Genomic DNA, 23957 nt, shown 5'->3' with positions numbered 1-23957 from the left:
GCGGAGATTAGAAATAGGAGAGGAGAGGTCACCCTGTTGGGAGTCTTTTATAGACCTCCTAAAAGTTCTAGAGAGGTTGAGGAAAGGATTGCGGAGACAATCCTGGTTAGGAGTGAAAGTAATAGGGTAATTGTTATGGGGGACTTTAACTTTACGAATATTGATTGGAGTTGCTATAGTTCTAGCTCGCTAGAGGGGTCAGTGTTTGTACAAAGCGTGCAGGAAGGTTTTTTGTCTCAGTATGTAGACTGCCAACTAGAGGTGAGGCTATATTGGATTTGGTGCTGGGAAATGAGCCAGACCAGGTGCTAGACTTGGAAGTTGGTGTGCATTTTGGTGATAGTGACCACAATTCGGTTACGTTCACCTTAGTGATGGGAAGAGATAGGCATGAACCTCGGGTCAGCAATTTTAGCTGGGGTAAGGGCGATTATGAGGCTATCAGGAGTGAATTAGGAAGCATGGATTGGATTAGGGGATTACAGGGACTGGGAACGTCTGAAATGTGGAGTTTTTTCAAGGAGCAACTACTGCGAGTCCTTGATAGGTATGTCCCTGTCAGGCATGGTGGATTTGGTAGATCTAGGGAACCGTGGTGCACTAAAAGAGTTGAGTCGATGGTTAAAAAGAAAAAGGAGGCTTATGTTCGGATGAGATTGGAGGGCTCAGATAGTGCACTAGAAAGCTTTAGATTGGCTAGGAGGGAGTTGAAGAGTGAGTTGAGAAGGGCTAAAAGAGGACATGAGAAGACTTTGGCTGATAGGATTAAGGAGAATCCTAAGGCGTTCTATAGGTATGTCAAGAACAGAAGGTTGGTCAGGGCAAGATTAGGGCCAGTTACAGACAGCAGGGGGAAGTTGTGTGTGGAACCGGAGGAGATTGGAGAAGTATTGAACCAATATTTCTCTTCGGTGTTCACGCAAGGGGACATGAATATAGCTGAGGAGGACATTGGGTTGCAGGGGTGTAAAATAGACAGTATTACGGTTGATAAAGAGGATGTGCTGGAAATTCTTGAGGGGCTGAAAATAGATAAGTCCCCTGGTCCGGATGGGATCTACCCTAGGATTCTCTGGGAGGCTAGAGAGGTGATTGCAGAGCCTCTGGCTCAGATCTTCAGGTCGTCATTGGTCTCTGGTGTAGTCTCGGAGGATTGGAGGATAGCGAATGTTGTCCCATTGTTTAAGAAGGGGAACAGAGACTTTGCCGGGAATTATAGACCGGTGAGTCTTACTTCTGTTGTGGGCAAGGTTTTAGAAAAAATTATTAGGGATAGGATTTATAGTTATTTGGAGTGTAATGAATTGATTAGAAATAGTCAGCATGGTTTTGTAGCGGGTAGGTCATGCCTTACTAACCTTATTGAGTTTTTTGAGAAGGTGACCAAAGAGGTGGATGGGGGTAAGGCAGTTGACGAGGTATACATGGATTTTAGTAAGGCGTTCGATAAGGTTCACCATGGTAGGCTTCTGCAGAAAATGCAGATGTATGGGATTGTGGGTAATCTAGGAAGTTGGATCAGGAATTGGCTATCAGATAGGAGACAGAGGGTGGTGGTGGATGATAAATATTCATCATGGAGTGCAGTTACGAGTGGTGTGCCTCAGGGATCTGTTTTGGGGCCACTGTTGTTTATAATTTTTATTAATGATCTGGATGAGGGTATAGTTGGGTGGATTAGTAAATTTGCTGATGACACCAAAGTTGGAGGTGTGGTAGATTGTGAGGAAGGGTGTCATAGTCTGCAGGGAGACTTAGATAGGTTGCAGAGCTGGGCCGAGAGGTGGCGGATGGAATTTAATGCGGAGAAGTGTGAGGTAATTCACTTTGGTAGGAGCAACAGATGTGTCGAGTATAGGGCTAACGGGAGGACTTTGAATAGTGTGGATGAACAGAGGGATCTCGGTGTGTGTGTACATAGATCCCTGAAAGTTGGGAATCAAGTAGATAAGGTAGTTAAGAAGGCGTACGGTGTCTTGGCGTTTATTGGTAGGGGGATTGAATTTAGGAGTCGCAGTGTAATGTTGCAACTGTACACTACTCTAGTGCGGCCGCACTTGGAGTACTGTGTGCAGTTCTGGTCCCCGCATTACAAGAAGGATGTGGAGGCGTTGGAGAGGGTGCAGAGAAGGTTTACTAGGATGTTGCCTGGTATGGTGGGGAGGTCCTATGAGGAGAGACTGAGGGATTTAGGGTTGTTTTCGTTGGAAAGAAGGCGGCTAAGAGGGGATCTTATTGAAACATATAAGATGATTAGAGGTTTAGATAGGGTGGATAGTGATAGCCTTTTTCCTCGGATGGAGAAAGCTAGCACGAGGGGGCATGGCTTTAAATTAAGGGGGGGTAGCTACAGGACGGATGTCAGGGGTAGGTTCTTTACCCAGCGGGTGGTGAGGGATTGGAATGCCCTGCCTGCTGCAGTTGTAAATGCGTCTAGTTTGGGGGCGTTTAAGAGATCTCTGGATAGGTTTATGGACGAAAAGGGATTGGTATAGGCTAGTGGGTCATTGTTTTTGTAACTGGTCGGCGCAACATCGTGGGCCGAAGGGCCTGTTCTGCGCTGTAATGTTCTATGTTCTATGTTCAATGAATCCTGAACCTTGTGATCTGGAGGTAAGAGTGAGTAATTGACAATTCAGATGAGAATAAACAAACTTTTTTTTATCTTTTGAGCTATAGTTTGGTGTTTTTGGGTTGTGTAAGCTACATACGCTCTAGAATGTGAACAGGGTCACTCAGCCTGTTGTTTGGGTTGTGGGGGAGGAGGCGGTACTGACACCTACTGGAAGGTTTTGGGACTGTGAAAACTGGGATGGAGTTTGGAGCAGCAAAATTGGGCTCTGGACTGGCTGGAGTTTCAGCTCAATGTGGGGAGGACAGTTTGGAAAATAAAATAGCATCTTGCTGAGGGCATTAGCACTGGGTCAGAAGGAAGTGGAGAAAATTGAGAGGTACAAACTTACACCATCTGCTGCTTGTGAACCAGAGAAATTGTGGGGTTTGGGGGTAGCGGGATGTGAGAAGGTGGATTCAGGAGCAACAAGTTATCATCCTCTGCTGTTTAAACCCCACCACGAGCCACAGCCTCAGTTATAGAATCTTAGGATCATAGAAAAACTACAGCACAAACAGGCCCTTCGGCCCACAAGTTGCGCTGATCATATCCCTACCTACTAGGCTTACCTCTAACCCTCAATCCTATTAAATCCCATGTACTCATCCAGAACTCTCTTTAAAGATCCCATCGAATTTGCCTCCACCACCACCGACGGTAACCAGTTCCACTCACTCACCACCCTCTGAGTGAAAAACTTACCCCTGACATCTCCTCTGTACCTGCTCCCCAGCACCTTAAACCTGTGTCCTCTTGTGGGAGCCATTTCAGCCCTGGGAAATAGCCTCTGAGAATCCACCCTATCTATTCCTCTCAACATCTGATACACCTCTATCAGGTCACCTCTCATCCTTCGTCTCTCCAAGGAGAAAAGACTGAGCTCCCTCAACCTATCCTCATAAGGCATGCCACCCAATCCAGGCAACATCCTTGTAAATCTCCTCTGCACCCTTTCAATAGCTTCCACATCCTTCCTGTAGTGAGGCGACCAGAACTGCGCACAGTACTCCAAGTGGGGTCTGACCAGGGTCTTATAAAGCTGCAGCATTACCTCCCGACTCCTAAACTCAATTCCTCGATTAATGAAGGCCAGTGCACCATACGCCTTCTTAACCACATCCTCCACCTGCGAAGCCAATTTGAGAGTCCTATGAACACAGACCCCAAGATCCTTCTGATCCTCTACACTGCTAAGACTCTTACCCTTGATATTATACTCCTTCACCCCATTGGACTTGCCAAAATGTACCACTACACATTTATCCGGGTTGAAGTCCATCTGCCACTTCTCCGCCCAGTCTTGCATCCTATCAATGTCACGCTGCAACTTCTGACATCCCTCCAGACTATCCATAACACCTCCAACTTTCATGTCATCGGCAAACTTACCAACCCATCCCTCCACTTCCTCATCCAGGTTTATAAAAATCACAAACAGTAAGGGTCCCAGAACAGATCCCTGGGGCACTCCACTGGTGACCGACCTCCATGCAGGAAAAGACCCATCCACAACCACTCTCTGCCTTCTGCGGGCAAGCCAGTTCTGGATCCACAAAGCAACGTGCCCTTGAATCCCATGCCCCCTCGCTTTCTCAATAGGCCTTGCATGGGGGACCTCATCGAACGCCTTGCTGAAGTCCATATAAACCACATCCACCGCTCTTCCTTCATCAATGTGTTTAGTCACATTTTCGAGAAACTCAACCAGGCTCGTAAAGCACGATCTGCCTTTGACAAAGACATGCTGATTACTTGAAAATAGCGAGGCATCTTGAAGAGAATTGTTTGATGGAGCAGGCGCAGCACGATTTTGTTAAGGGGAAGTCGTGTCTGACGAATTTATTGGAGTTCAATGAGGATGTGTCTAGGGCGGTGGATAGAGGAGAGCTGGTGGATGTGGTCTTTCTTGATTTTCAGAAGGCGTTTGATAAGGTGCCGCACAAGAGGTTATTGCAGAAGGTCAGGGGACATGGAGTTGGGGGTAGGGTGTTAGCATGGATAGGGGATTGGCTGTCAAATAAGAGGCAGAGAGTGGGGGTCAATGGGTGCTATTCGGATTGGTGATTGGTGACGAGTGGAGTGCCCCAGGGGTCGGTGCTGGGGCCTCAGCTATTTACCATTTATATAGATGATCTGGAGGAGGGAACCAAGTGTATGGTGTCAAAATTTGCTGATGACACCAAGATTGGTGGAACGGCAAATTGTGCGGAGGGTGTGGAAAGTCTGCAGAAGGATCTAGATAGGCTGGGCAAATGGGCCAGGAACTGGCAAATGGAATTTAATGTTGGCAAATGTGAGGTGGTCCACTTTGGTAGGAATAATGGTGGGAAGGACTATTACTTACGTGGCGAAAAACTGCAGCAGGCGACGGTGCAGAGGGACCTCGGGGTCCTTGCGCATGAGTCGCAAAAACCCAGCCTGCAGGTGCAGCAGGTGGTCAGGAAGGCGAATGGGATGCTGGCCTTCATAGCGAGGGGGATTGAATATAAAAGTAGGGAGGTCTTGCTGCAGCTGTATAGGGCATTGGTGAGGCCGCAGCTGGAGTACTGTGTGCAGTTTTGGTCGCCGCACTTACGCAAGGATATTTTGGCCTTGGAGGGAGTGCAGAGGAGGTTTACTAGGCTGATACCAGAGTTGAGGGGGTTGAGCTATGAGGAGAGGCTGAATAAACTAGGCTTGTACTCGTTAGAGTTTAGAAGAATGAGGGGAGATCTCATTGAGACGTATAAGATGATGAATGGGATGGATAGGATAGAGGTGGAGAGACTCTTCCCGCTCAGAAAGGTCAGTAGGACTAGGGGGCACAGCCTCAAGATAAAGGGGGGGCGGTTTAGAACGGAGTTGAGGAGGAACTTCTTCACTCAAAGGGTGGTGAATCTCTGGAATTCTCTGCCCGTTGAAGTGGTGGAGGCTGCCTCACTAAATATTTTTAAGACACGGGTTGATGGGTTTTTGATAGGCGAGGGGATTAAGGGTTATGGGGAGAGGGCGGGAATGTGGAACTGAGCCACGACAGATCAGCCATGATCTTATTGAATGGCGGGGCAGGCTCGAGGGGCTAGATGGCCTACTCCTGCTCCTATTTCTTATGGTCTTATGTTTTGATCATACTAGACTTCTCTAAATGTTCATAAATCCTGTCTCTCAGGATCTTTTCCATCAACTTACCAACCACTGAGGTTGGACTCACCAGTCGATAATTTCCTGGGCTATCTCTATTCCCTTTCTTGAATATAGGAACCACATCCGCAATGCTCCAATGCTCCGGAACCTCTCCCGTCACCATTGATGACGCAAACATCATCGCCAGAGGCTCTGCAATCTTTTCCCTCGCCTCCCACAGTAACCTGGGGTATATCCCATCTGGTCCCGGTGACTTATCTATCTTGATGCTATTCAGAAGCTCAGTTGTGGCTACGCCAATGATTACGGGTATTGTGCTGGATATTCTGGAGGGTCTGAAAATAGATAAGTCCCCTGGTCCGGATGGGATTTACCCCAGGATTCTCTGGGAGGCAAGAGAAGTGATTGCAGAGCCTCTGGCTCTGATCTTCAGGTCGTCGTTGGCCTCTGGTATAGTACCAGATGATTGGAGGTTAGCGAATGTTGTCCCATTGTTTAAGAAGGGGAACAGAGACTTCCCCGGGAATTATAGACCGGTGAGTCTCACTTCTGTTGTGGGCAAGGTTTTGGAAAAAATTATTAGGGATAGGATTTATAGTTATTTGGAGAGTAATGAGTTGATTGGAGATAGTCAGCATGGTTTTGTGGCGGGTAGGTCGTGCCTTACTAACCTTATTGAGTTTTTTGAGAAAGTGACCAAAGAGGTGGATGGCGGTAAGGCAGTGGACGTGGTGTATATGGATTTTAGTAAGGCGTTTGATAAGGTTCACCATGGTAGGCTTCTGCACAAAATGCAGATGTATGGGATTGGGGGTGATCTAGGGAACTGGATTAGGAATTGGCTAGTGGATAGGAGACAGAGGGTGGTGGTTGACGGTAAATATTCATCATGGAGTTCGGTTACAAGTGGTGTGCCTCAGGGATCTGTGTTGGGGCCACTGCTGTTTGTGATTTTTATTAATGATCTAGATGAGGGTATAGTTGGGTGGATCAGTAAATTTGCTGATGACACCAAAGTCGGAGGTGTGGTAGATAGTGAGGAAGGGTGTCATAGTTTGCAGGAAGACTTAGACAGGTTGCAGAGCTGGGCCGAGAGGTGGCGGATGGAGTTTAATGCAGAGAAGTGTGAGGTAATTCACTTTGGTAGGAATAACAGATGTGTTGAGTATAGGGCTAACGGGAAGACTTTGAATAGTGTGGAGGAGCAGAGGGATCTAGGTGTATGTGTACATAGATCCCTGAAAGTTGGGAATCAAGTAGATAAGGTTGTTAAGAAGGCATACAGTGTCTTGGCGTTTATTGGTAGGGGGATTGAATTTAGGAGTCGTAGCGTTATGTTGCAACTGTACACAACTCTGGTGCGGCCGCACTTGGAGTATTGTGTGCAGTTCTGGTCCCCACATTACAGGAAGGATGTGGAGGCTTTGGAGAGGGTGCAGAGGAGGTTTACCAGGATGTTGCCTGGTATGGAGGGGAGATCCTATGAGGAGAGGCTGAGGGATTTGGGGTTGTTTTCGCTGGAAAGAAGGCGGCTAAGAGGGGATCTTATTGAAACATATAAGATGATTAGAGGTTTAGACAGGGTGAATAGTGATAGCCTTTTTCCTCTGATGGAAAAATCTAGCACGAGGGGGCATGGCTTTAAACTAAGGGGGGGTAGTTATAGGACAGATGTCAGGGGTAGGTTCTTTACCCAGAGGGTGGTGAGGGATTGGAATGCCCTGCCTGCTGCAGTTGTAAATGAGCCTAGTATGGGGGCGTTTAAGAGGTCTGTGGATAGGTTTATGGACGAAAAGGGATTGGTTTAGGTTAGTGGGTCGTTGTTGTTTTTTTTTAACTGGTCGGCGCAACATCGTGGGCCGAAGGGCCTGTTCTGCGCTGTAGTGTTCTATGTTCTATGTTCTATGAGCCGTCCATAGTGCCCATCCCTGCTGGTCTGGTGCTGCTGTATCTGTTTGTGTTGTCCTGCCAGAGGGAGGGAGGGGGCTCACGGAGTTTGGTGCAACGTGCTTGGCTGTTGTGGCTTTCACGGTTGAATAGCTGGCTGTGGGTGTTCTCTGTGTGATACGGGTTTGATGTTTGTAGAAATGATGTTGATGTTGATGTTTGAGGGTGAGGTGAATCTGTGAATGTGAGGGCTGGGTGTTGTGTGATAGACATTGTTGGAGAGTGAGTGGAGTGGCTCTGGTGGATGGGACACAGGGTGTGAGGCGAGTGGTGCCGTCGCGTGGGAGGTGCGCTGATTCCCGACTTCCAACGCCGGGCTCCTGTGTGGCCTGGACGCTTACCCCACCGTTCAGACGCTGTGCCGCTGGATCTTGGTGGTAGCAGTGGAGGGCGCGAGGTAGATGGAGTTTGTGTGTCTGGGATTCCCGTGGGATTGGAGAGGGTTTCTTTGGGATTGTGGGGGCAGAGCAGGGATTGTGGGAACTGATGGTGGGCTGGCTCAGAAATGGTGGGATCAAAGGTTGAAAATTTGAATTAAAGGGCGGGACTTTATAACGTCGCTCGTCCCGAAACGGTAAAATCCCGCCCGAGGTGAACACACCTTCCCGTGCTCCGCCCCTCCATCGTTCCAATTCCCGTGGTGGGTGGGGCATAAAGTTCCGGGTAAAGTGTTTGGTGCTGGTGGAATAAATGGGCACTGAGCTGGAATGTTTGTCTATCCCGTGTGCTCTATTCCTACATCACAGAGATTTTGGAAGGATACACTTTGTGAAGATGCGTTCACTCACCTTGACCCTGAGGTCATTGACCTTTTTTTACAGCACTGTCTCTAGACCCTCGGAACCAGATTCCTGGCATTGACTGAGACACTTTCTGCTCCCACCGCCTTCTCAATGTCAGCCTGGGGGCTCTCCTGGTCTCCTGGGGGAAGGGGCTCTCTCTTCCCCCTGCCCACCCCCTGCACCAAGGCCTCCAGTGCTGTACCAGACAATCTCGGCTGCCTGGCCTGTTGTACCATTTCCACTTCCCTTTCAGCTCAGAGTCTCTGCCTGAATCCCAGATCCTGCTCCTTTAAGAGCTACAGGTTGGATTAAAGTCGCACAGACTCCCATTAAACGGCGCTGATCTCACACTATCCTTGGTCCCTGCTGAGGTGTGCAGTCACTTTGCAACATGTCAGCACTGAGCTGCACATCACTAGCGGTTAAATTAGTGGGCAGCGCAGAGTTTGTGAGCTGCCTGTATCATTACGAATGGGTGCGGCTAAATTGTCCATTACGATTCCCACACTCCATTAGCAGCCTGACCCAATATTAACCCCGTGCTGCAGACAGCACTGGAGAGTGTGTAGCACTGGGGCAGGGGGTAAAACATAAACAAGGTGAAGGGAAATGGTCGTTTCCATTAGAAATATTGAAAAAGAATTAATAATAAAAACAGCTCACAGGAAGAATGTGTTAATGTGTTGTAGAGAATTGGTTAATAGACTGATTGTTACAGATCATCCACAACTTCTGTCTCTTACCTTGTTTATAATTCTGGAAAGAGATTGGTTTTGTATCAACAGCAACAGATATTGGTCCGATATCTCTCACAGCCCGTTCTAAAGCTGCTTCATTTGCTGGGACCCTTCTGTAGCTCCTGATTGTGGCAGCAACATTCCGTCTCTGAAATCTGCAGTTTCCTTCCTAAGTTTTGAAGAAAATGTGAAAAGTTAAGGTTGATTAATGCAGTGTGATGATTTACAAAGTTCCAGTGATATCTTTACAGGATCTTGAACAGCTCCTTGGATATTAAAAATGATTCTGTGTCTCAGGCGTTGTAAACATGACCATCGTTCCCCTGTTTAAATGAAAATGGGAGAATTATAAATGTGGTAACTGTTGAAGAATCTCCTTGTCTATTGGTGGGAAGATTTGGGTCGGTGTGTTCCTCAGTTACCTTCTCATCGATGCTGCAGTTAGAGGAGCTGCAGGAACACAGGGTGGGGTTTAATGCCCTCCCCAGTGGTGTGTTTGGTGCTGGGTTATTCATTGAGCAGGAGTTGGGGGGTGGGGTGGGTGCTGAGTGGGAATCCTGTCTTAACCCAGTGTTCGGTTTGGAGGATTTGCCATTTTGGCAGCATGACAAGCAGGGTTGTTTGCGGTTGATGGAGAGAGGCACGGGGTGGGGGATGTGGAAAGGCTCAAACTTATTCAGAGCCTGGCCGGAGCTGCAGGTATCGGGAAGATAGGAGGAGAAACAACGGCAGCACGAAAGACAGTTCACACAAATATTCACCAGAGAACATTTCCAAACCAACTCGCTTCTTAATCACAGCCCAATATTCAAAACTTCAAACCATCAAATTGCTGCTTTAAGTGTATCCCCAAAGAGTAAACACCTCTCTGACCAAATCAGCTGATTTACACAAACGCTGGCCTTTCAAATAGTTTGCAAAGCAACTTTGAGCTTTCCCACCCAACTGTGTATCGGTCACACCCCAAACTGAAACTTCCTTATCTGAAGGGAGACCCCGATAAGTGGGATTCCGAGCAGGGGGATGCGGTTGAGTTTCAGCATTTTGCTGGGGTGGGGGCAGAATGGGGGGGTGGAGGGGTTAGTTTGTGGGCCTTAATGTCCCTTCGCTGTCATCACCCTCCAGGTCTCAATGAGTCTGGAGACTGGGATGGAGCTGCTGCTCCTGGAATTCTCCCAGAATAGAATGATTAGCCTTGATGAGGGGGAGCCAGTGGATGTGGTTTATTTAGACTTTCAGAAGGCTTTCAACAAAGTCCCATATTAGGGGTTTGCATGGGAAATCAAAGCGCGTGGGACTGGGGGTATTGTATGGAGATGCATCGAAAACTGGTTAGCAGACAGGAAATAAAGATTCAGAATAAGTTATTATTTTCCAACTGGTAGGCAGTGACTAATGAGGTAACACAGGGATCAGTGCAGAGGCTCCAGCTATTCACAATATGTATTACTGATGTAGATAAGGGAAGGAAATGTAATATCTCCAAATTTGCAGAAGACACAAAGCTGGGTGGGTGGGTCAGCTCTGAGGAAGATACAGAGATACCTGAGTGTGATTTGGACAGGCATGGACAAATGCACGGCAGATCCATATCACGTGGGCAAATGTGAGGCTATCCACTTTGGTGGCAAAAACAGGAAGAAAGATTATTTGGATGGCTACAAATTGAGAGCAGGGAATGTGTAACGAGACCTGGGTGGCCTCGTACACCAGTTGCTGAAGGTAAGCGTGCAGGTGCAGCAGGCGGCAAAGAAGACAAATGGCAAATTCACGAACAATGATGTCTCGCTGCAATTATCCAGCGGCCCTGGTGAGATCACAGCTGGAATATTGTGTGCAGATTTGGTCTCTGTATCTGAGGAAGGTGTTCTTGCTTTGGAAGAAATGCAGAGACAGTTTACCAGACTGATTCCTGGGATTGCAGGTCTGACGTGTGAGGAGAGATTGAGTCAGTTAGGATTATATTTGTTGGAGTTTGGAAGAATGAGAGGAGATCTCATTGAATTCTAACAGGACGTATGCAGGAAGGATGTCACCAATAGTGGGGGTGTCCAGAACCAGGATTCACAATTTAAAGATACAGGATAAACCAATACTTTTTTAAGTTTACTTTTTAGTGTCGCAGGCAGGCTTACATTAACACTGCAATGAAGTTACTGTGAAAATCCCCTAGTTGCCACACCCTGGTGCCTGTTTGGGTTACACTGAGGGGGAATTTAGCATGGCCAATGCACCTACCTTGGGCTTGTGGGAGGAAACCGGAGCCCCCAGGACGAAACCCACGCAGACATGGGAAGAACTGCAGACAGTGACCCAAGCCGGATTGAACTCAGGTCCCTGGCAGGGTGAGGCACCAGTGTTAACCACTGTGTCGCTGTGCCACCCACACTGAGATGGGGAGAAATTTCTTCATTCAGAAAGTGGTGAGTCTGTGAAATTTACGACCACAGAAAGCAGTTTATTTGCATACATTTGCATATATTTGCATGTATTTAAATTGATTCAATGGGCTGCAGGCCCAAACTGACTGGCACTTCCCCCCTTTACCACTGCCTTCGTGCCTCCAGATTTAGCACGAAACAGACATGGTCCGCAACCGTCCGATTCGAGGGGGTCCGCTGCTATTCTGTGTGTGATCGGTGGGGGGATGGGGTAAGGGAGGGGGTCCGCTGCTATTCTGTGTGTGATCGGTGGGGGGATGGGGTAAGGGAGGGGGTCCGCTGCTATTCTGTGTGTGATCGGTGGGGGGATGGGGTAAGGGAGGGGGTCCGCTGCTATTCTGTGTGTGATCAGTGGGGGGATGGGGTAAGGGAGGGGGTCCGCTGCTATTCTGTGTGTGATCGGTGGGGGGATGGGGTAAGGGAGGGGGTCCGCTGCTATTCTGTGTGTGATCGGTGGGGGGATGGGGTAAGGGAGGGGGTCCGCTGCTATTCTGTGTGTGATCGGTGGGGGGATGGGGTAAGGGAGGGGGTCCGCTGCTATTCTGTGTGTGATCAGTGGGGGGATGGGGTAAGGGAGGGGGTCCGCTGCTATTCTGTGTGTGATCGGTGGGGGGATGGGGTAAGGGAGGGGGTCCGCTGCTATTCTGTGTGTGATCGGTGGGGGAAAAGGGGGAGGGGGTAGGGGTGGGGGGTCCGCTGCTATTCTGTGTGTGATCAGTGGGGGGATGGGGTAAGGGTGGGGGGTCCGCTGCTATTCTGTGTGTGATCGGTGGGGGGATGGGGTAAGGGAGGGGGTCCGCTGCTATTCTGTGTGTGATCAGTGGGGGAAAAGGGGGAGGGGGTAAGGGTGGGGGGTCCGCTGCCACTCTGCGTGTGATCAGTGGGGACAAAGTGGGGGGGGTGTCGGTTATGTTGTGGGGGTGGAGCAATGTCTGTGGGGTCGGGGGGGGGGGCATTATCCGGCCCGGGAACAATGTGGCAGGGAGGGTTTTTCTGTTTCTTTTACTGCGCCTGCACAGTTGAAGACTCCGAGCAAAGCTGCCATGTTAAGCCCTGTCACAGGCCTGTGCAGCACAGCTCAGAATTGGTGATATTTTTGTCAGACAGAGTGCAAATGGGGCTGCTGGAGAACGGGTCTAAAAGTCAGACCTGAAAAACTCCCAGTTTCAAGTCTGCCCAACACATAGAATCAAAATGATAAAATAGGGCCCTTAGTCAGCAGAGAAATATAAATGTTTTAAATTGGAAATAGTTGGTGAAACATATTATATTAATAACAGTAAGGCTTTTGTTGTCCAGGCGTAAAATGGTATCAAACTTTGGGCCCAAGGTTGGTCCTATCAATGATTTGGCAATTTGCCGGTGATAAGGTAGACAAGGAATGGTATCCTTAGAAACCCAAAGGAATGGGTTCTGCCAAACAGGTGGAGATCCGGTCTTGAAATAGGTGAAAAGAATGTCACTCTATCAGGTGGTGCAATTGGCTGAGGTAATCCGTCACAATAAGGATTGACACATTCATAAGAAATGGAATTGTATTCAGCAAATGAGTAGGAAAAACTTAGAGAAGAAAAGGTATAATTGTATTGAATTTTGGCACACAGTTTGAGGTCTTTGGAAAGGCTTTGAGGCTCTCTGTCCCGCTTGGCAATCTGAAGGTCTCTCTTGGGCCGTAGGTTAATGCTTTTGTCTTTTTGTATCTTCGATATGTTTAAGTAAGTTTTAGTACGCTTCAAGCTGAGAATTTGCCTTTGTGAGATTTAATTTCAAAAGAATATTTAATTTTTTCCTAAGAGATCCCATCGAAAATTCCCCACTAAAACATGAAAAAGAGACTTACCACAGCAGTGTATGGATAAGATTGTTCAGATTCAATGCCTCCGTTCCATATCACATGTTGAAAGGCATAGGTTGTTTTTCCAAACATACATCCGTAGCTATTTCGGTCACAATCAACCAGGTTCTGTTCACTCAGAGAAACCAGCTTTCCGTGTTTCAGTTTCCACTGTCCTTCGATGGCCCCGGTCACACTGAAAGCCCAACACGAACCACAGCGTATCTCAGTTGTTCCTTGTTTTTTGTTCTTTAATTACAGAAATAAAAATGAGTGTGGGAGGTGTGGGTGGGGTTGGGGGGTGTTGGGAGTGTGGGGGGTGGGGGTGGGGTTGGGGGGTTGGGAGTGTGGGGGGTGGGGGTGGGGTTGGGGGGGTTGGGAGTGTGGGGGGTGTGGGTGGGGTTGGGGGGGTTAGGAGTGTGGGGGGTGTGGGTGGGGTTGGGGGGGTTGGGAGTGTGATGGGTGTGGGTGGGGTAGGAGTGTGGGGGGTGTGGGTGGGGTTGGGGGGGTTGAGAGTGTGAGGGGTTGGGCGGGGGTTGGGAGTGTGGGGGGTGTGGGTGGGGTTGGGAGTGTGGGTGGGGTTGGGGGGTTGGGAGTGTGGGGGGTGTGGGTGGGGTTGGGAGGTTGGGAGTGTGGGGGGTGTGGGTGGGGTTGGGGGGGTTGAGAGTGTGAGGGGTTGGGCGGGGGTTGGGAGTGTGGGGGGTGTGGGTGGGGTTGGGAGTGTGGGTGGGGTTGGGGGGTTGGGAGTGTGGGGGGTGTGGGTGGGGTTGGGAGGTTGGGAGTGTGGGGGGTGTGGGTGGGGTTGGGAGTGTGGGTGGGGTTGGGGGTGTTGGGAGTGTGATGGGTGTGGGTGGGGTGGGAGTGTGGGGGGGGGTGGGGTTGGGAGTGTGATTGGTGTGGGTGGGGTGGGAGTGTGGGTGGGGTTGGGGGGTTGGGGGGAATGGGGAATGGGAGTGTCGGGGGTGGTGGGGGTGGGGGCATTGGGGGGAGTGGGGGTGTGCGGGGATGGGGTGTGTGAGGGGTGGGGGGATTGGGGAGGATGGGGGAAGATGGGGGAGGATGGGGGAATTGGGGCGGTGGGGGGTGTGGGGCAGTGTGGGGAGGTTGGGGGGGTGGGTGGTGTGGGGAGTGGAGGTGTGTGGGGGGGGTTGGGGGTGGTGGGAGGGAAGGGGGTCGGGTGGTGGAGGGATTGGGGGTATAGGGTGGTTGGGGGGGTAGGTGTGGGGAGAGTGGGGGAAGTGGGGAGTAGAGGGTGTTGGGTGGGGGGGTTGGGGGGGGATGTTGGGGGTGTTGGGTGAAGAAGAAAAAATTCTAAGTCCAGGACGGGAGTTAAAATAGGCAAATTTCTGACTGGTGTTTGGGTGCATTCAAATCCCCAAACTTCCCCACTCAGAGATAAAAACCAGCACAAACTGATCCTCGCCTGGAGGGGGACGGGGACTGAGCCGGGCTAAAGTTGCCCAAGAGCCAGCAGCTCAGGTCGGAGGCCCCAAATGTGCATGCACTCAGGAAGCTTAGACACAGCAGCTCTCCTACCCCCTCACTCCACCCCCCCACCAGGGATACAGCCTCCCCTTACCCTCCACGGACATCGAAGACCCTCCCCCACAGTCTTGACTCCCTTCCCACAGACCCCACCCTCGCACGCTCTCCCTCTCATCCTCCCCTCCCCAATCGCAGAGTGTCCCTCACCCCCTCATCACCATGTCCCCAATCACAGAGTGTCCCTCACCCCCATGTCCCCAATCACAGAGTGTCCCTCACCCCCATGTCCCCAATCACAGAGTGTCCCTCACCCCCACGTCCCCAATCACAGAGTGTCCCTCACCCCCATGTCCCCAATCACAGAGTGTCCCTCACCCCCATGTCCCTAATCACAGAGTGTCCCTCACCCCCATGTCCCCAATCACAGAGTGTCCCTCACCCCCATGTCCCCAATCGCATTCACACCCCCCCCTCCATTTGCGAAGTCTCTGTGTCACCATCCCCCACAGCTCAGCAACCCAGTCCCCCCCACCCCCCATTCACCAGCTGTCCCCCCACCCCCACCCCCAACTGCACACCTACAAGTGTTGCCTTGCCTTCCCTCTCAATACAACAAAGCAAACTGCCCGGAATCTTGCTGGAACGCCCTAAAAGGGAGTGTGACTCGCCCAAACTGCCTGCAGCTGAACTGTTGTCACAAGGGAGAGCTGGAGATAAACCCCAAGGACGGACAGACAGCCAGGCAGAGCAGCAAGGTGGCTGCCAGGAGGACAGTCACTGGCACGGGGAATAAGGCCACCAACGCAGGGAGGAGCTGAATGATCTCATTCAGGCAGCATGGGTACGAGCACATCCTGTCGGGCATCGTCGCCCTGTGACGCCCTTCCCCACCCTCCCCGATACCCTGCACGCTTGCAGCCCCTGAACCCCTCGCACCTTCCACCAACCCTCTCCCCCCCCTGCCCCGAGTCTCCACACAGCCCCTGCCCTCTGACATCCTGCGTGCTTCCTGCCACCCAGCCTGCTCCTGCCTCCTTCCCCACAAGAGGAGAATGCCCATAATAAAGAGGAGCGGCGAAAGGCAGGGGGTGGTGTGCCCAGTCTCAGATTACCAGCACCCTTTGAGGAATGGGCACGCGATCTAGCGGGCGAGGATATGAACCGCATTGTGAGTGACAGCCAGGCTGGGCTGCCGTGAGCATCTGCCAATATTCCGAATGGAGCCCAGATTCCTGTCCCTCCCTTGCACTCAACCTTCTGTCCTGTGTTGCAGGAAAGGACCCAGACTCACCGGGCCCTCTGGCATCACCACTGCCCACCTCCTTTCTCACGCCAAAACTCCCCGAGACAGCACTGAAGTCTCCTCGGAGGAAGAGCGGGAGGAAACCTCCGAGGCCGGCGCCAGTTTCTCGACACAGGCTTCCACATCACCGTTCAGGCGGCACGGTGGCACAGTGGTTAGCACTGCTGCCTCACAGCGCCAGGGACCAGGGTTCGAATCCCGGCATGGGCCACCGTCTGTGTGGAGTTTGCACGTTCTCCCTGCGTGGGTTTCCTCCGGGTGCTCCGGTTTCCTCCCACACTCCAAAGATGTGGGGGTTCGGTGCACTGGCCATGCTAAATTCTCCCTCAAGTGTACCTGAACAGGGACTGGAGGGTGGCAACTAGAGGATTTTCACAGTCACTTCAGTGCAGTGTTAATGGAAGCCGACTTGTGACACTAATAAATAAACTTTAACCTTTGGTTCACCATCCCAGACACTATCACCTCAATGGGACCAGTTAGTGGTGAGGCTTCTGGGTGAGCACGACCCATCTGATAACGTACATCAGGTGGAGGCGGGAACGTCTGTGACCTCTGCAACACGGGGGGGCCTGCCGAATTTTTACCTGGTCCTTTACTGGAGTAACCGCGCCTTTCGTACGCCAATCGACAGGTGCGTTACTCAGATCATCATCATTTCCTTTATGTTCAACAAATTCAATATCTTCATCAATGGCTTCTTCAGTTGATTTAACAGCTTCGAATGGGAGGGATCCAGTCATGCGTTCATTGAACTCTTTGTTGGTCTAGAAAGTCAAACACAGAGATATTGATGAATGAAGTGATTGGTTTTAAATGGAGAATGTGTAGGAGGAGAGTGGATAACATTACATGGCCACATTCTCACTGATGTTAGCAAAAAGAGAGATCAAACTAACAAGCATTGCTGACATGTCTAATGTTTGACTCAAATAACCACAGGAAAATGGGTTGTCCATTTCTGTACGTCCCAGTATAAAGGTGGGTGCAGAGTCTGAAGGTGATAAAGTATCTCTCTGGTCTAGGGCACCACAAACAAAGCTCGCCCATGATGATTGAATCTACTGATGTTTAACTGAACCATCCACATCAGGAAGCTCTCACATCCCATCACCAACCTGGTCTTAATTCCCGCTCAAAACACAGGCTGCAGTTGGTACAGAATTGGCCTCAGGACCCTTGGATTTCGGGGAGAAAGTTGGGCAGCATTCCCATTTCTGTTATCGATGGGGAAGTAGCTGTTACCCAAAGATCAGATTTGGTTTTGATGCTCCCCGTGGTCGAATATCCTGTCCACAGGAATTGTTGAGTTTGACATCAAACCTGAGAAAATCTGATCTCCGATCAGTTATTGCCTTTTTTGGGAGTGGGGAAGGTGTGATTTTGAACTGGGATCCAACATTTCACCTTCAGACTTTATTATTTCACATTCACAATCCAATTTGTCTCATCAATTTCCCAATGATTTCAATGACAAGATCTGACATTGGAGTTGAAATTGCCATTGGTCCCAGTGTTGGGTTTTAGCCCATCCCTGCGGGAAGGTTAGGGCCAAGGGGAGATTAATGCAGCTGGTGTGTCAAACACTCAACACTATCCCAACACGTTTAAATTGTCACTTGGTTTGGTGCAGGTGAACCCATCCCTTGCTTTTTATTCAGAAAGTACAGCAGACACACGAGCGGTGTCCCAGCCCCTGTTGCTGTCCATCTGGCAAGAGGAAAAATAATGAATTTAGATATTAAAATGGAAAGGAGAATCGATATTAACAAAACATACCTTGGTGAGGGAGGTTGTTTATTAGGATGAGGCATTGGGATATCACTGACCAATCACACTTCATCCAGTAATAGCGCCATAATAACTTGCAGCGTAGGTTGGTAACTGGGATTTTGATGTTGTGGCCATTTCGGAGACATGGATAGAGTAGGAACAGGAATGATTGTTGCAAGTTCTGAGGTTTAGGTGTTTTCAGTAAGATCAGAGAAGGTGGTAAAAGAGGGGGAGGCGTGGCATTGTTAGTCAGGGACAGTATTACAGTGGCAGAAAGGACGTTTGATGAGGACCCGTCTACTGAGGTAGTTTGGGCTGAGGTTAGAAACAGGAAAGGAGAGGTCACCCTGTTGGGAGTTTTCTATCGGCCTCCGAAAAGTTCCAGAGATGAAGAGGAAAGGATTGCAAAGATGGTTTTGGATAGAAGTGGAAGTAACAGGGTAGTTGTTATGGGGGATTTTAACTTTACAAATATTGACTGGAAAAGCTATAGTTCGAATACTTTAGAGGGGTCAGTTTTTGTCCAATGTCTGCAGGAGGGTTTCCTGACACAGTGTGTGGATAGGACAACAAGAGGTGAGGCTACATTGGATTTGGTACTGGGGAATGGACCAGGCCAGGTGTGAGATTTGCAGGTAGGTGAGCACTTTGGTGATAGTGACCACAATTCAGTTACGTTTACATTAGCGATAGAAAGAGGGCAAGAATTATAGCTGGGGGAAAGGAAATGATGATGCAATTAGGTGAGATTTAGGATGTGGAAGGAAACTGCAGGGGATGGGCACAATTGAAATGTGGAGCTTGTTCAAGGAACAGCCACTGCATGTTCTTGATAAGTATGTACCTGTCAGACAGGGAGGAAGTGGTCGAGCGAGGGAACCGTGGTTTACTAAAGAAGTTGAATCTCTTGTGAAGAGGAAGAAGGAGACTTCTGTCAAGATGAGACGTGAAGGCTCAGTTCGGGCACTGGAGAGTTACAAGTTATGATGTGGGTATGCCGGTGTTGGACTGGCGTAAACACGGTAAAAAGTCTGACAACACCAGGTTTTAGTCCAACCTATTTATTTGATAATATACTCACAAGCTTTCGGGATTAGCCCCTTCGTCAGGTGAATGGAGAGTTCTGGCCTCAGACAGAGCATATAAAGCAGAGACAGTTTAGAGATTACTGATTAGAATGTGAATCCTTACACCTAACCTGCTGTTCAAGACCTGAAGTGGCTGACAATGTGAGTGGAAAGAGCACTGATCACAGTTTAAAGAGATGTGTATTGTCTCCAGACAGTATAGTGAGTGAGGTTTTGCAAACCCAGGCAAGTCACGGGGGTTACAGATAGTGCGACATGAACCCAAGATCCCTGTTCAGACCGTCCTCATGTGTGTGGAACTTGGCTATCAGTCTCTGTTCAGCGACTCTGCGCTGTCGTGTGTCATGAAGGCCGCCTTGGAGAATGCTTACCGGAAGGTCAGAGGCTGAATGCCCGTGACCACTGAAGGAAGGGAACAGTCTTGCCTGGTGACTGTCGAGCGATGTTCATTCATCCATTGTCGTAGCGTCTGCATGGTCTCCCCAGTGTACCATGCTTCAGGACATCCTTTCTTGCAACGTATCAGGTAGACAATGTTGGCCGAGTTGCAAGAGTATTTACCGTATACCTGGTGGATGGTATTCTCACGTGTGATGATGGTATCCATGTCGATGATCCGGCATGTCTTGCAGAGGTTGCTGTGGCAGGGTTGTGTGGTATTGTGGTCACTCACAAGCTTTCGGGGTTAGTCCCTTCGTCAGGTGAATGGAGGTGAATGGAGAACTCTCCATTCACCTGACGAAGGGACTAACCCCGAAAGCTTGTGAGTCTATTATCAAATAAATCGGTTGGACTAAAACCTGGTGTTGTCAGACTTTTTACTGTGTTTACGCCAGTCCAACGCCGGCATACCCACATCATAGCTGTAAGAAACGGAGGGTGGTGGTTGATGGGAAATGTCCATCCTGGAGTTCAGTTACTAGTGGTATACCGCAGGGATCTGTTTTGGGGCCACTGCCGTTTGTCATTTTTATAAATGACCTGGATGAGGGTGTAGAAGGATGGGTTAGTAAATTTGCAATGACAATAAAGTTGGTGGAGTTGTGGACAGTGCGGAAGGATGTTGCGGGTTACAGAGGGACATAGATAAGCTGCAGAGCTGGGCTGAGAGGTGGCAAATGGAGTTTAATGTGGAAAAGTGTGAAGAGATACACTTTAGAAGGAGTAACAGGAATACAGAGTACTGGACTAATGGTAAGTTACTTGGTGGTGTGGATAAGCAGAGAGATCTTGGTGTCCATGTGCATAGATCCCTGAAAGTTGGCACCCAGGTTGATAGGGTTTTTAAGAAGGCGTACGGTGTGTTAGCTTTTATTGGTAGAGGGATTGTGTTTAGGAGCCATGAGGTCATGTTGCAGCTGTCAAAATCTCTGGTGTGGCCGCACTTGGAGTATTGTGTACAGTTCTGGTCGCCGCATTATAAGGAGCATTGATACGGAAGCATTGGAAAGGGTGCAGAGGAGGTTTACCAGGATGTTGCCTGGTTTGGTGGGAAGGTCTTATGAGGAAAGGCTGAGGGACTTGAGGCTGTTTTTGTTAGAGAGAAGAAGGTTAAGAGGTGACTTAATAGAGGCATACAAGATGATCAGAGGGTTAGATAGGGTGGACAGTGAGAGCCTTTTTCCTCAGATGGAGATGGCTAACACGAGGGGACAAAGCTTTAAATTAAGGGGTGATAGATATCGGACAGATGTCAGAGGTAGGATGATATTGGAAGAGTGTAGGTTAGATGGGCTTTAGATTGGTTTCACAGGTCAGTACAACATCGAGGGGTGAAGGGCCTGTGTTGCACTGTCATGTTCTATGTTCTATAAATAATGTTTAATTGAAATCCAAGTCTAGACATCTTATACACACCAGGTCTGCAAACACATTCGTTCCCATAGTAAATGTGTGTTTCCCCATTGAGTACTCCAGGTTGTGCTGTTTGATGTATCTCACATTGTCCTCCCATATCTTTCTCCTGTGGATCTCTTCTTCCTGAGTAAAGACATTTATTCAGTCAGATTCTCACATCTTTCATGAGTAAAATTATACAATAGCTTTAAAAACCTGGTGTAAACGCTGGAGTAAAATTACATAAGGACATAAGAACATAAGAAATAGGAGCAGGAGTAGGCCATCTAGCCCTTCGAGCCTGCCCCGCCATTCAATAAGATCATGGCTGATCTGAAGTGGCTCAGTTCCACTTTCCCGCCTTCTCCACATAACCCTTAAACCCGTCGCTTATCAAAAACCTATCTACCCGCGTCTTAAATATATTTAGCGAGGCAGCCTCCACCACTTCAACGGGCAGAGAATTCCAGAGATTCACCACCCTTTGAGTGAAGAAGTTCCTCCTCAACTCCGTTCTAAACCGCACCCTACTTATCTTGAGGCTGTGCCCTCTAGTCCTACTGTCCTTTCTGAGCGGGAAGAGCCTCTCCACCTCTATCCTATCCATCCCATTCAACATCTTATATGTCTCAATGAGGTCTCCCCTCATTCTTCTAAACTCCAACGAGTACAAGCCTAGTTTATTCAGCCTCTCCTCACAGTTCAACCCCCTCAACTCCGGAATCAGCCTAGTAAACCTCCTCTGCACTCCCTCCAAGGCCAAAATATCCTTGCGTAAGTGCGGCGACCAAAACTGCACACAGTACTCCAGCTGCAGCCTCACCAGTGCCCTGTACAGCTGCAGCAAGACCTCCCTACTTTTATACTCAATCCCCCTCGCTATGAAGGCCAGCATCCCATTCGCCTTCCTGACCACCTGCTGCACCTGCAGGCTGGGTTTTTGCGACTCATGCACAAGGACCCCGAGGTCCCTCTGCACCGTCGCATGCTGCGGTTTTTCGCCATGTAAGTAATAGTCCTTCCTACCATTATTCCTACCAAAGTGGATAACCTCACACTTGCCAACATTAAATTCCATTTGCCAGTCCCTCGCCCATTCGCCCAGCCTATCTAGATCCTTCTGCAGACTTTCCACACCCTCCGCACAATTTGCCGTTCCACCAATCTTTGTGTCATCAGCAAATTTCGACACCATACACTCGGTTCCCTCCTCCAGATCATCTATATAAATGGTAAATAGCTGAGGCCCCAGCACCGACCCCTGGGACACTCCACTAGTCACCAATCGCCAATCCGAATAGCACCCATTGACCCCCACTCTCTGCCTCCTATTTGACAGCCAATCCTCTATCCACGCTAACACCCTACCCCCAACTCCATGCCCCCTAACCTTCTGTAATAACCTCTTGTGCGGCAAAGTGATGCAAAGTGAGACACAAAGTGCCAGGAAATGACCGTCTCCCACAAGAGGGAATCTGACCGTCACTCCTTGACATGCAATGGCACTGAATGTCCCCTGATCAACGTCCTGGAGTTACCATTGACCAGAAATTCAACTCAACTAAATTAGATATCTTAATTCTGTGGCTGTAAGAGCAAGCCAGAGACTTAGAATCTTGTGGCATTTCTGGCTCTGCAATGCCTGTCCACGATCTACAAGGCACAAGTCACGGGTATGATGGAATACCCTCCCCTTGCCTGAATGAGTGGAGTTCCAAAAACACTCAAGAATGTTGACACCATCCAGCACAAAGCAGCCCCGCTTGATTGGCACCTCATCCACAAACATCATTGACACACAGAGTGTACCATCTACAGCACACACTGGAGGAACTCACCAAGGCTTCTTAGCATCTTCCAAACCCACGACTGCTGCCATCTAGAAGGATAAGAGCAGCAGGGACATGGGAACACAACGACATGGATGTGGACAATTGGGGTTTGGGCAGTAATTGCTGATCTATACTCAGTGATGCCCACATCACATGAATGAAGAAAAAGAAATGCAATAATGTTTCTATCCTCTCATCCTCACTGGACAAGTTACTCATCCATCTTCACACACACATAAAAAAACCAGATTGAATACCTGTACTGGGAAACAGAGGGAAATAACAGAAGAATAAAGAGCTGAACAAGAACAATATTTTTATTCTGGATATTGGATTGTCAACAGAAAGTTGGATAATGGGGGAACAATAAAGCTCATATAGTTTACAGATGGGATTTGTCGTCTCTATGATTTTGGAGATGTATTCTGATTGGTGTGTGTGAGGACAATCTCAATATATTTAAAAATAATGATCCTTAATTTCTCAAGCTGTATCTATGGTAACTAAAGCAGGAATCCAGTGAAACCCAAGAATTCTGAGTTACACCAACTCTCTGCTGTTTCACTGAGAGTTGATGCAGTCCTCGACTGGAGTTAGAGACTGGGAGAATTCCCATGGAATTTCAGGACCAATATCTTTTCAATTTCGCTTCACACACTCATTCCACCCAACTGTGAACTCATCTCTCCCACCTTAACTCCAAGTAAAAATTCTCAATAATTTACCAGTTGTGTGGAATCCCTTTCCCCTTGAGAGTGAGCTGAATGTTTGGAATAGGTTCCAGACTGGAACAAATCCCCCTTTTACCTTGGTGTACTGCTTCTCATGTTGCGATTTCCAGGTCTTCCAGTCTTCATCCAGTTTTGAATCAAATGTGTGGCCTGAGGCTGCAACCAGAATAAACAGCAGCACACAGCCCAGAAACAGAGAGACCTTCATGCTGGACAATCTAATGGAGCAAAACCAATGGCATTAGACATGGAGTGGACAATATTCACACACTGATGGGAAAATAGCTGTGTGGGAAAATTATTCTGCCAATGTACAAATATTACCCTCCACAATCAACTTCCAATTGCTCTCACTGTTTTACATTTTAGCCTCACTGAGCAGAAAAAGATATTTCATGGTGATAATCTGTGGATTGGAATATTCCTGCAAA

General features: G+C 49.0%; 1 protein-coding gene across 1 annotated transcript in view; it reads right to left on the bottom strand.

The window, feature by feature from the left end:
• The window catches only part of LOC145358833 (procathepsin L-like), a 32424-nt gene extending 8681 nt beyond the window's left edge, over nt 1-23743 (bottom strand). Inside the window, exons 1-5 of the mRNA XM_080213159.1 lie at nt 23603-23743; nt 20985-21107; nt 16854-17033; nt 13485-13703; nt 9210-9372 (exon numbers count right to left, since the gene is read on the bottom strand). Of these exons, the coding sequence (XP_080069285.1) occupies nt 9210-9372; nt 13485-13703; nt 16854-17033; nt 20985-21107; nt 23603-23734 (817 nt within the window). The 5' untranslated portion in view covers nt 23735-23743. The remainder of the gene's footprint in view (nt 1-9209; nt 9373-13484; nt 13704-16853; nt 17034-20984; nt 21108-23602) is intronic.
• Between the last annotated feature and the right edge of the window lie 214 nt (nt 23744-23957).

This window comes from Carcharhinus amblyrhynchos, chromosome 26 (genome assembly GCF_965287045.1).
Source record: "Carcharhinus amblyrhynchos chromosome 26, sCarAmb.v2.hapA, whole genome shotgun sequence".
Classification (NCBI taxonomy): domain Eukaryota; kingdom Metazoa; phylum Chordata; class Chondrichthyes; order Carcharhiniformes; family Carcharhinidae; genus Carcharhinus; species Carcharhinus amblyrhynchos.
The sequence above is the reverse complement of the archived record's forward strand: the minus strand, read 5'-3'. Positions and strand labels throughout refer to the sequence as shown.